This window comes from Marmota marmota, unplaced genomic scaffold (genome assembly GCF_001458135.2).
Source record: "Marmota marmota marmota unplaced genomic scaffold, marMar, whole genome shotgun sequence".
NCBI lineage: Eukaryota > Metazoa > Chordata > Mammalia > Rodentia > Sciuridae > Marmota > Marmota marmota.
In genome coordinates, this window is record NW_025999990.1 from 42,061,429 (window position 1) to 42,073,603 (window position 12,175).

Consider the following 12,175-nt stretch of genomic DNA (forward strand, 5'->3'; position numbering starts at 1 on the left):
GTATCAAGCACTACTAGATGAATGATAGCATCACATCACTGATAAAAAGGTATCACTTTTCCTCTCAATAAACATGTGATGTCAATTCTTAATGTTGCTTAAAAATATGGAGCTATTTCCAAAAAAGTGAAGAAATCACAAGCCAGAAATTCCTAACAAGTCTCTGCAAACCTGGTACTAAAAGAGGAACAGAGAAAAGCAGTGTTAAAAGAGGAAAAGAGAAAATGCACCAAGTCCTAAATGTTCCCCTTTAAAGATGGATGAGCTGAGGTCCAGAAGAACCCAGTGACTTGTCCAGGGTCACACAAGGCAGAACTAAACCCAGACCTGAGCCAAAGAAAGCTCCTGGGCTTCAGGATGGCACCCTCTACCTAACTTCCCCTAAGTAAGCACCCCAAGGGAGGCTTCAAGAAATAGCACAGAACTCTGATCCTAAGAGAATTCTAACAGAGATTCTTAAGCCCCCCCACACACACACATCATGTTGTATCACCTCAACGTCCTTTAACTTTGAACTGGAATCCAGTTGCTAAGGATCAGTGACCCAGCTTATGGAATGTGATGGTTAATTTTAGGTATCCATTTGGCAAGGCTATGGTGCCACATTGTTTAGTCCAAAACCACCAATCTAAAAGCTTCAGTGAAGGTATTTTTTAGAAGAGATTCATATTTCTATTATAGACTTAGAGCAAAGAAGATTACCCTCCATGGTGATGGTGAGCCTCATCAGTCAGTGGAAGGTCATAAGAGCAAAGACCAGTTTCCCAAAGAAGAAATTCTCCAGACCGCAAGATGGAAATTCTCCCTGATTCCCCAAACTATTGCCCTGAAGAATTTGGACTTATGACTCCAGCTCTTAGCTGAGTCACCAGATTCGTGCTGGCCTGAATGACAGATTTCAGACTTACCAACCTCCACAATTACATAAGCCAATTCCTCAAAATATATGTCTATATACATATTTGTAAACATATGTGCCTGTGTGTGTGTGTGTATGTGTGTGTGTTTCCCCTTGGTTTTGTCTCCCTAGAGAACACTCATACTTTGTACATGAATAAATGATGTCATGGCAGGTGCACATGACATCATTTATTCAGTGAATGTCTGTCCTAACATCATGCCCAGGATTTCAACCCCTGCTCCAACATTCACAAAGCTGAAGCTGGGTAGAGCATCAAGGCTGATGACCAGGATGTGAGATGGGCAATGTTGCCCTCTTTTTGAGGTGAGAACCCTGTGAGCTGGGTACAGTGGTACACTCCCGCAATCCCAGAGACTGGGAAGGCTGAGGCAGGAGGATTGCATAAAGGAAAGGAAGGATAAAAAAAGGGAAGGAGGGAACCCTGTACCCTGGGGAGATTGAGTAACTTGTTCAAGCCTCAGGGTTGGTGTACAGAATCAAGATTCAAACCCACATTTTCATGACTGCAAATTCATGGTCTTTCCACCTCCTCATACTCCTGATATATCTATAGCATCCTGAAAGTCAAATGGAGAAAGGGTTTCAGGAAAGACAGAGTGGGCCACAGTGTCAAATGTCCCACAAAGCAATCAAGGAAAAACAAGTTTGAACTGGGGGGGCAGCAGATCCATCAGATGCCCTCATTCAAGATATAAACACTGGCCAAAGACTTCTCATGGTCACTTCTAAAATAAAAGTATCTTTAACCCATTTATAAAGGAAAGGAGGTATTTCCTGGAAGGACCCAAATGGAAATTATACCACTGAATTGAGTAGTATCAAAAAGTAAGAGATTTTTGTTGGAGATTCAAACAACCAACAAAACTTAAATGGAAGAATAGATCAAACAAAGCCACAAAAAGGAAGTCCTGGTATAAAAACAAACGATAGTAAGAGTACAAGAAAGAACTGCAGATGAGATCCTAGGTTCAATCTTAGCACCACCAAATTAAAAAGGAAAAAAAAAGAGTACCAAAAAGGCATATATAAATAATGAATTATGAGAAGTGTTAAATACATAGCAATCTATACCAATATACCACAGGTAACATGAAGGTGCTTCCAACATGGTTTTCCATGTATAAGATGCCTTGTGTTTTCAACATCTAGGGTCCTCTGAATAAAGTATAGCGGACGACCAAGCTTATTCAAATGAAGTCACCACTCTCTCCCAGGTGGCCCAGCTACTGGTCATCCCTGCTGATTGGAGCCAGAGGTCCGCCCTCTGCCAGCTTCAAACAAAAGGGGAGCATGAGGAATGCACCCTCTTATTTACAAGCTGTGAAGCCTGTAAGAACTTTGCAGAGCAGATCTGTCCATTTGGTGACAAATAATCTCCAGGGACTCAGAAAGGGAAGCTGTTTGATTTAGCAAGTGTAGGTGTTTGTCCTGATTTCCTGCTCTCACAGTGGGTTCATTCATTCCAGCAAATGCAGCCTGATGATTCATTGGAGACCAATGGTCATTTGCGCTACTCCCTTGAGGAAACTTGGAGCTAGTGTTTGGAGACATTGCAATCTCTGAAAATCAACTCTGGCCCAAGTTTCAGGATTGTGTTAATTCCTAAACCGATTAATAAAGAAGCATAGCTCAGAGTAGTGAGAAGCTACCAGTCTTTGCCAAAGTCGAAGCTTTTGCTCATGGTGTTTGGTTCTTGAGTTTCATATACTGACCTCTTAGCCTATCCCAGAGCCCAAGCTATTGAGTCACAAAGTCTAGAAACCCAGGTTCTACACTGATCATCCAAGACTTAACCTCTCTGAGGCTCAATTTTCTCATCTGGACCTCAGAAAGGATGAAAGGGTCAATCTCTAAAGTTATATAAATCCATAATTTAATTGAGTAATTGCAGTATACGGTGTACATTTATTTCCTTAATCAAACATCAAGAGCACAGTTTCCACCAACACCTGAACCACCAGCCATACAAATAAACTGCCAATTCCCTCAGAAAACACAAGAGAACTGGCTGAAGAAAGATATGGGAATTCAGAATGTTTCTGAGGAAGAAGCTTAATAATAGTCTTAATGGACACAACAATGAGTTAGAAGTTATACTGACATCAAACACCTAGAAAAAAACTTTATAAAAACTTTATAAAACCAGAAACATGCAGAAGACATGTATGAAAAAATATTTAAAATATTAGTGGACACAGGAAAAGATTTAAACAAATGAAAAGTCATACTTTATCTTGGACAGGAAGATTTAACAAAATAAAGATACTAATCCTCCATGAGCTAATCTAAAACTTTAATATTATTCCAATGAAAATACCAACAGGACTTTTTAAAACTGAACAAGATGATTCTGAAGTTCATGTGGAGGGCTGGGGGCGTAGCTCAGTGGTAGAGCCCTTGTCTGTTGTGAATAAGGTCCCTGGTTCAATCTCCAGCACTGTGAAAAGAAAAGAAAATTTGTATTAAAAAGTAAATAAGAATAATGACCAAAAATTTAAGTAAGATTAATGAGAAATGACAAATCCTCTAAATATTAAGATTCATTATAAAATATAATAAAAAACATGGTATTGAAGCATTAAATAAATGGATCATTGGTACAGAATAGAATATCCAAAAATAGTGAATATAGTTGTAGTAAATATATATTCACATGGGCTGGGGATGTGGCTCAAGCGGTAGCGCGCTCGCCTGGCATGCGTGCGGCCCAGGTTCAATCCTCAGCACCACATACAAACAAAGATGTTGTGTCCGCCGAAAACTAAAAAATAAATATTAAAAAAAAATTCTCTCTCTCTCTCTCTCTCTCTCTTAAAAAAAAAAATATATATATATATATGTATATTCACATAAGAAGTTACATAAGAATACATATTCATATGAGATTTTTCATATTTTTATTCTCTTTTTTTAATTAATAGAAGGGAAATGCATTATTCAAGAAATAATGCTGAGATAATTAGGTGGCCATTTGCAAAAATATAAGATTGAATATATAGTCTACACATCATAACAACCAACAACAAAAATTCCATATGGAAAAATTGCAAACCTCCAAAATAAAACCATAAAAATACTAAAAGAAAACAGATCTTTAAAAATAATCTGGGGGGCTGGGGATGTGGCTCAAGCGGTAACGCGCTCGCCTGGCATGCGTGCGGCCCGGGTTCGATCCTCAGCACCACATACAAACAAAGGTGTTGTGTCCGCCGAAAACTGAAAAATAAATATTGAAATTCTCATTCATTTTCTCTCTCTCTCTCTCTCTCTCTCTCTCTCTATATATATATATATATATATATATATATATATATATCTCTTTAAAATAAAAATAAAAATAATCTGAAGAATGGGAAAGGCCTTCATAAATATTTCACAGAAGTTTGAAGCCATAAAGACTGACAAATTGAATTACCTTAAAAAAAGAAAATAACATAATTTTTTAAAAGTATAAAGTCAAATGGAAAAACCAGGAAAAGAAACATATCTTTAAAATATATTTTAAACAAAAGTCTACTTTCCTTAACATTCAAAGAACTTCACAAGTCAATAAGGCCAATAACCCAATCAAAAAAAAAAAAAAAAGAGGCAGAAGATATAAACAGAGATGGGCAAAGAGTTCACCAAAAGGAACAGGAACTACCCCTGGCTCTTAGTCACAGGAAAAGTTGTTCACTCTCATTCACAATAAGATAAATGCAAAACAAAAATCAGAGATACAAGACTGACAAAGATCTGTTTGATAAGAAATTCATTTGACTAAGAGAAAACAGACAGTGTCACATTGCCAGGGGGAGTACAAAGGAGACAATCTCTGAAGAGCTATTTAGCAATAACTATCTAAATGGAAAGGAGATCCCCTTGACCCAGTAATGAATGCCATTTCTAAAAATTCACCTTTTAGATATGTTACATATGTGCAAAATGACACAGACACCACATATTTATTGCAGCATCATTTGAACAGATCAGCACCAGGCGCTGATCTAAATAATGAACACAGGTGTACTAAGAGAAAGAAAAGCAAACTGCAAAGCAATGTTTATAACATGCTACCACACATGTAAAAATAGAGTGAAATATGGATAATTGTATACACTTATGTGTGCACTGCCAGTTAACAACAATAACCTATGCAAGAAGTTGAAGTTCCATCTGGGAGAGGAACTGAATGGCTGGAGAACCAGGGTGGAAAAGACAATTATTTTCCACTGCATTCCAATCTTTGACTTTTGAATTTTGTACTAGCCAAGAAATTTGATGAATGTGAAAGCCAAAATGTGCAATTTCATCACCATGACACAGAGCCTATAAAACCAGATTCTCTGGGGAAGGACTGAAGGACATGCAATTTTAAATAAGCACTGTGTGTGATTCTTGTGCACACAGGAGTTGGTGAACCCCTGGCACAGAGCATCACTGGTAATGCACACTTATCAAAGTAATAATAGCAACAATGATGTAAGCAGTAATGAAAACTCACCAAAGAAGATAAAGCCAAAGACACCACTGCCAAAATCTTACGCAAGTTTTCCTGAAAAAAAAAAAAAAAATTCTTTGGCACAGCTGAGCACAGAAAGATTTTACACCACGATGAGGTATTCCTCATGCTCTCTGGTGCTGTTTTAGCCACTATTAATAATTCCTCCATCTTTCTATATTTTGCAAAATGCTCTCCCCTAATTTTTTAAGCTAGATAAGAAGATCACAAGCTTTACTTGAAGTTACATGAAAAAGAGAAGGGAATTGCTCCAGAGATAGAGAAAACCTCCAAACTCACCATTATCCAGCTAACAACCAGGCACTTAGAAAGCAAATACCTAGGCCAGAGATGGGAACACACACCTGTAATCCCAACTACTCAGGAGAGGCAGGAAGATTACTTGGGCCCAGGAATTTGAGGCCAGCCTGGGCAATGTAGCAATACCCTGACTCAAATACAAACAAACAAACAAACAAAATAAAACAGGGGTTAAACTTTATAGCTAACTGGAGGAAATATGCATGTGTCCTAATTTTCTTCAATCTAGGCATACCTGTGTCAGCAAATCACCACTGTGCATTTCTGAGATGTTAGAAGAGAGAACCATAGCCTCAAATCCCAAGGAGGGCTAGCTTTCTCTCTGTGTTCTTTCTTCCATTTCATCATCTTTCAATAAAAATGAAAAGACAATATTCTGTAGTGATTAAGAATAGCTCAGGAGCCAGTCTTCAGGGTTCCAATCACAGCTCTCCCGCTGTAGAATCTTGGACAAGTTACTTTACTTCTCTGTGCTCAGTAGATACATCTGTAAAATGGGGAGAGTGCTGCCTTGTTTACTCAGTGTAAAAATTAGATCAGTTGGTATATGTGAAACATTTTGTATGGAAACCAGCACATGGGACGTACTATGTCAATATTTGCTACTATTATCTCAGACCAGTCTTTGGAGCATTAAAGGAATAGAATTCACCAAAAAAATATTGGTTAAAACCCATGGAAGCAGGTGGAGTACCCTGTATAGAAACTGGCACATCGGAAGTGCTATCTAAATATTTACCATTATTGTCTCAGTCTTGGAGTGTTAAAGGACAAGAATTCACAAAAAAAAATGAGTAAAGTCTGTGGAAGTGGGAGGAAAGAGAGAGGAAAAATTTGGAATAGCTAAAGAGAAGGCACAGAAAGCAAACAACGAAAAGTTGGTGTTTCCAAGAAATAAAAAAACCCACCACAAGATATTGAAGCAATGGGCCAAGCAAAGCAAAACTGTTTTTTCCTTGTTCTATGGACTGTGGTGCTACTAGACTTTTCCATTTTCCGGTCTGGGTTTGTATCGCTGTATGTTTTGTATCAGGAGCCTCAGACCGAACAGGCTGGGTGTTGAGGCAATGGCACTTCTTACCATCCCCGTGTTCATGAATATGACCAGGACTCTCATCCTCTGTGGCCTTGGTCTCCACAGACCATCTCTTGAGGAGGTGAGGCAGCAAGAAGAGAGATAGGAGACTCCAGTTCCCTCCTACTCATGAGGCACTTCAAATTCAGACCACATCACTTGACACACCATCACTAAACACAGAATTTGCCTTGGGACCATGGGATGCAAAGGAAGGTGGCAGGAACTTCTGAGACAACACTGCTGGATGTCTGGAGGTCCAGAGAGAGGAAACACTTTGTCCAAAAGTCACTAGATATCTAGATAATTATCTTAACAGAGGGGACCACTGATAACTGAAATGCAAACACTCCTACTAAGCAAACATTATTTCATTTGGAATTGTTATAATTTAACCATTTTTAAAACGTTCATTCTTTAAAAAAAAAAATAAGTACCAGGCATGGAGGTGCACACCTGTAATCCTAGCAACCCGGGAGGATGAGGCAGGAGGATCGAAAGTTTGAGGCCAGTCTGGGCAACTTAGCAAGACCCCGTCTCAAAATAAAAAGGACTATGGTAAAGGGACCCTGGTTTCATTCTCCAGTACCAAAAAAAAAAAAAAAAAACAAAGCAAGCCACCAAGCCCAATACATCTCTCTTTAACTAAAATAGCAATATCACCTATGTAACAGTCACTTACTTCCCTATGACAGCTGCTGAGAACAGTATAGTACCAGCTGTCATCTGGCTCCTGCAGATGTGGGAGATGCTGTAGGATACTTGGGGGAACATGGATACTCACTCAGATGTGAGTTTCAGAGGTTCAACATGCATCTGCAGCATGCTAACAACTGTCCTTTAGGATCTGTTTGAGAAGACTAGAAATGATATATACCAGGTCCCTATGAACTTACATAGGCCTTCAGCCTACCTATATCTTGTAGCTGAACCAACGAAAACTTCCTATTTCCTCTCTTCCGTGTCCTATAATGTCTATCATCTTCTTGCAGGTCACAGTCAAAGGCGGCCTGCTCAGAGCCCAGCTGCTAAAGGTTCAGCCACACAGGATCCAGGGCAAGGCCTCAGGTAGCCACAGCCAGAGGTACCAGAGGTTGACCCACAGATCCTATTTCAAAAAATTTTGTCTAACAAATTATTCTATATTTGTTTCCCACTTAAATAATCAAACTCTGCTGGGCATAGTGGTGCACTCCTGTGATCTTAGCAATTCAGGAAGCTGAGACAGGAGGATCAAAAGTTTGAGGACAGCCTCAACAACTTATTGAGACTCTGTCTCAAAATAAAAAATAAAAAAGGGGACCTGGGATTAGCTCAGGGGTAAAGGGCCCCTGGTTTCAATCATCAGTATCAAAAAAAATAAAATAATCAAATTCCTGACTGCTAATTAGGGCCTCCAAGCAACAAGAGATAACTAGTATTGCCAGACTGATTTATTATTCAATCCAGAAACAAAAATTCGCCAGAGCTGCCTGATTGTGAATGATAGTCTGCTCTCTGCCTCCTCTTTCCCTCACACTCAGCCCCTCATATTTTCTTCTGAGTCACTGGGATGCAAGAACCCATAGACAATGTGGGCCCGTAAAACTTAATACTCCAAAGCCACCACAAGGCCCCAAACTGGAATCCAGCAGAGCCACCACTGAGTTGCCCTCCCAGCAGCTAATTTATCTATGATCTGAAATTACATCAAATTTCCAAGGCCTCAGGAAAACATTTCCCATGAGCAAGAAGTTAATTTATTTGCAGGGGGAAATGAATGGCTCCCTTTGCTTTCCTGACCCTCCCATAGGAACCAGGAAGCAACATTAAGTGGCCCTGAAGAGAGAGACTCCAGACAGAGCCTTCACTTATGTAAGATGGCCTAACATCAGCCCAAGGGTGACAAAGGACATAAATTCTGTAACCCACACTAATGGGTCTAAGGATCTCTTAAGCTAAGGAGCACCATAAGAGATCATTGGTTTTTATTTCTGTATGACATACTTTAAGGGAGGCGTGTGGAGATTGTATATTTGGAACCAATTATGGAACTTTTGCTTTATGCAACCACAGGTAAGAAAGTTGTCATTTAAAAGGCCCAGATTAGGAGAGTTTGTTGTATTAGGACAGACAACAAAAAGAGCCCCTTCCCTTTCTTCTGCCTCTTGTAATTTATTTCATGACAACTAGAATTTTTCTCACTTTGTATTCTAAAAGAAAGGAAGGGGACTTAGCAATTTAATGACATCTTAGGATTGGAAAAGAGCAATAGTTAAGACCACCCCCAGCCCCCCCCACAAAAAAAGGATTATTTGGAAGCCACAATCAGAAAAATTCATTTTTCAGTCAAAGCATATTAATTTTATCAAAGCACATTAACTTTAACAACTCCCAACCCACCAGAAAGCACTCAAAGTAATAAGAACCGTAAGAGAAAAGAAAAAAAAAATCAGTTCATGAGGGTAATAATTTTCTTTTGCTGTCAGAGCAGCCCTGTTCTATAAAACTATCAGCCCCAGGCAGACTGGAATCTCTCAGGCAACCTCCCTCCAACTCTGCCAACCCCCTGGGTTGAGAGAATCCTTCATTTCTCTCTCCTCAGCCTTATTCAAGAAGTGCGGGTGACCTAAGGGACATTAGACTCTGAGAGACCATAAACTTCTGAGACTAAGATATTATTCAAAGCACCCGCATTGTGAGCTCTTGCCACTGCCTTCCAAAGTCAAGTTAACACTTCGTGCTTACTATGTACCAGGCACTGTGTACTTTATATGGATTATCTCAGGTTAGCCCATGAGTTATACTCCATTTGCCTTGTATTCTACAACATTAGAAAAATGAAAGTTGGACAACTGGCCCAAGTTCACAGAGCTGGTTCATTGCCCTGAAGAGATTTGAAGGTCTAATTCCATTCTCAGCACTATGAACCACTGTTCTAGTCCTTGGGGTTAGAGCAGGGTGTCTGTGGATTTCCGTGAAATCCCCAGATCCACACACAAGCACATACACCAGCCCAAGTCTGGCCACCAGCATCACCTACCATTCCTTAACATAGAGAGGCATCTCCCATTAAGGAAGATTCCCTTAAAGATTCAGACTGAACCTCACAGAATGGCTCTAATAAATACATGGAAAAAAAAAAGTTCAAAATGCCTCACATTCAAAAGAGCCCAAGTTAAATACCACCATTTTGTATTATGGAACTGACTTCTGATTTCCTGAAATCCACCCAACAATGAAAAAACAAACAGGCCGTTCAGACCATTTGTGAGCTTACATGAGCTTTGAGACTTCATGGCTCTCTACAAAACAGCGGAACCATAAAGGAACCCATTCTGTTCTTGGGCCATGGAGCCTATTTCATTCACAAGGAAAAAACACCCCGGACTTGGGAAAATGTTTTTCAAGCATTGATTCTAAACAAAATGCTGATATCTCAGACAATGTCATTCAATAGTGGGTCCTCTTCACCTATAAAATTGTCTCCAGTGCAATTGGAAAGTGACAACTAACTCCATGTGCCAACTTCAAGTAAACCAAAGTACACAATAGCTTCCAAAGGACAATTTTTGGAAAAAAAAAAAAAAGACAGCTTGCAGACACCACGTGCCTTTGTTTTATATGAAGTTCTATAACCATATGCAGCATCCAAATGAAGTAAAAGGGAAAGTACTCGCTGTACAGGACAAAAACAATACCCTTTTATTTTTTTTTAAAACTCTGGTGAAATAGTTTTCAATATGACATCCCATTTTTTAAAAAAATTAATGTAAACCAACCTGTGGGTTAGTCACACTATACAGACTTCATCAGAGTGTTTACAGATGCCTAGAATATTTACAAATGCTATTTGTTAGGTAGTAAAGTTTTGTTGCAATTTTTTCCAGCACGTATTCCACAGTAAAAGAAAGGGTGTATGTAGGTGTTCTTGTATAAAAATTCTTAACAAATGGAGAAAGGCAAATTTTCCTGAGAGAAGATTTGTTCTTGAAATAGTTTTTCTATTGGGAATATAGAAATGGGATGTGGATGTACAAGAAGCATAAGAATGTCTAAGTTAACATTTTTCTTTTAAATTATTTTAAGTACCATTAAGTTAAAATGTTTACATTCATTATAAAAATGCTGTTAAATCTTATGCAAATGATTTAACACTGATTGCTGCAACGCAAATTGCACATTTTAAAAAAATTATTGTATACATGGAAGAAAAATATCTTGTTTGCTACCCTGTTTACAAATTCCGACTGACCTCAGATCAGTCACACAAGATGAACTTCGAGAAATGTCAGTCACAGTGTACATTAGAGTTTACTATGCAGCCTTGCAAATTGAGGAATTTTGACAAAGAGTTCCAGGAACCCACTCAGCCTCCAGGATGTGTACCAAATGGCCTCCAATGATCTTCTCCATGAACATTTGTGAAATCTGCGTGTGGAACGGGTATGAATAAATTCTGGAATAACCAAAATCGATTAGAAGAAACACATGGGGGCAATGCACGTAAAACCTTGTTTTCAAGACTCTCTGTCCATCTTCCTTAGCAGGCAAGGCCCTGGCCCTCGTCCCAGTTTTTGCAAGCTATGCAGGAGCTGACCCAAAGAAAGGCTGGCTGGAGGTGGCCCTGGCTAGATGAAGCAGGCCATATTCCTGCTGCACCAGCCCTTCCCCGGAAGAGTCGCATCTTCTATTCTTTTAGCAAGCTTCATGGGGAAATATATCTCTTTCAAAACAAAGGCACAGAAATCACACATTGGAGGAATGTTCTGTCTGCATCGTTGCCACCATCTGGGCTGCTGGACAAAAATCAGACATAAGAGATGCAAGGACTTCGGTGGAGCCCTCCCTGCCTCTTGGCGGGAGGGGCTCAGGCCAGGGCCAGAGCACACCAGGAATCCTGTCGCACTGAGGATGTGACTTCGGCCGGCGAGGCCAGACTGACGCCTATGTAGAGCCCATCTTGACCTGAATACTTGAGCTCGCTGTTCTCAGGGTTGGTGCCCTCTCCTGCACCAGACATCACTGGGGCACCCGCCTGGCAAAACAGGGGGACAGAGAGAAGGAGAAATGGTTATTATGCATCACTTTGTCAGCTGGCCCAATCCTGCTAGTTCAACACCTATGAGCAGGGTAATTCCAGGGAGGCTGAGGCAGGAGGATCCAGGCCAGCCTCAGCAACTTGGAGAGGCCCTGTCTCAAAAATAAAAAATTAAAAGGGGTGGGGATGTGGCTCAGTAGTTAAGGATCCTGGGTTCAATTTATTCCCCCCCCCCAAAAAAAAAGTAAGAAAACAAAACAAAGGAGAAGTCATTGCAGCCAGGATGAGGGCTGTTCTCAGGAGCATCCCAGGACAAAGAAAGAAAGTCTGCCTCGCTCATCCCTACCCAGAACAAGC

The 12,175-nt window shown here is 39.9% G+C and overlaps 1 protein-coding gene and 1 long non-coding RNA gene across 3 annotated transcripts in view; both read right to left on the reverse strand.

Annotated features, from left to right (window-relative positions):
- Nucleotides 1-2,807: 2,807 nt before the first annotated feature.
- Nucleotides 2,808-7,271, reverse strand: LOC125617758. Its single transcript, XR_007348862.1, has 2 exons — nucleotides 5,406-7,271; nucleotides 2,808-3,359 (listed from the first exon to the last, which is right to left on the reverse strand). It is a non-coding gene; the product is annotated as an uncharacterized LOC125617758 (long non-coding RNA).
- A 1,031-nt stretch (nucleotides 7,272-8,302) lies between these two features.
- Nucleotides 8,303-12,175, reverse strand: part of Gata6 (GATA binding protein 6) — a 49,495-nt gene continuing 45,622 nt past the window's right edge. The window contains exons 8-9 of one of the 2 annotated variants that reach the window (XM_048806448.1): nucleotides 11,719-11,815; nucleotides 8,303-8,316 (exon numbers count right to left, since the gene is read on the reverse strand). In XM_048806448.1, coding sequence (XP_048662405.1) covers nucleotides 8,312-8,316; nucleotides 11,719-11,815 — 102 coding nt within the window. In that variant the 3' untranslated portion in view covers nucleotides 8,303-8,311. Of the gene's footprint in view, nucleotides 8,317-10,459; nucleotides 11,816-12,175 lie in introns of those variants that run through there. The other variant, XM_048806447.1, reaches the window with a different exon arrangement.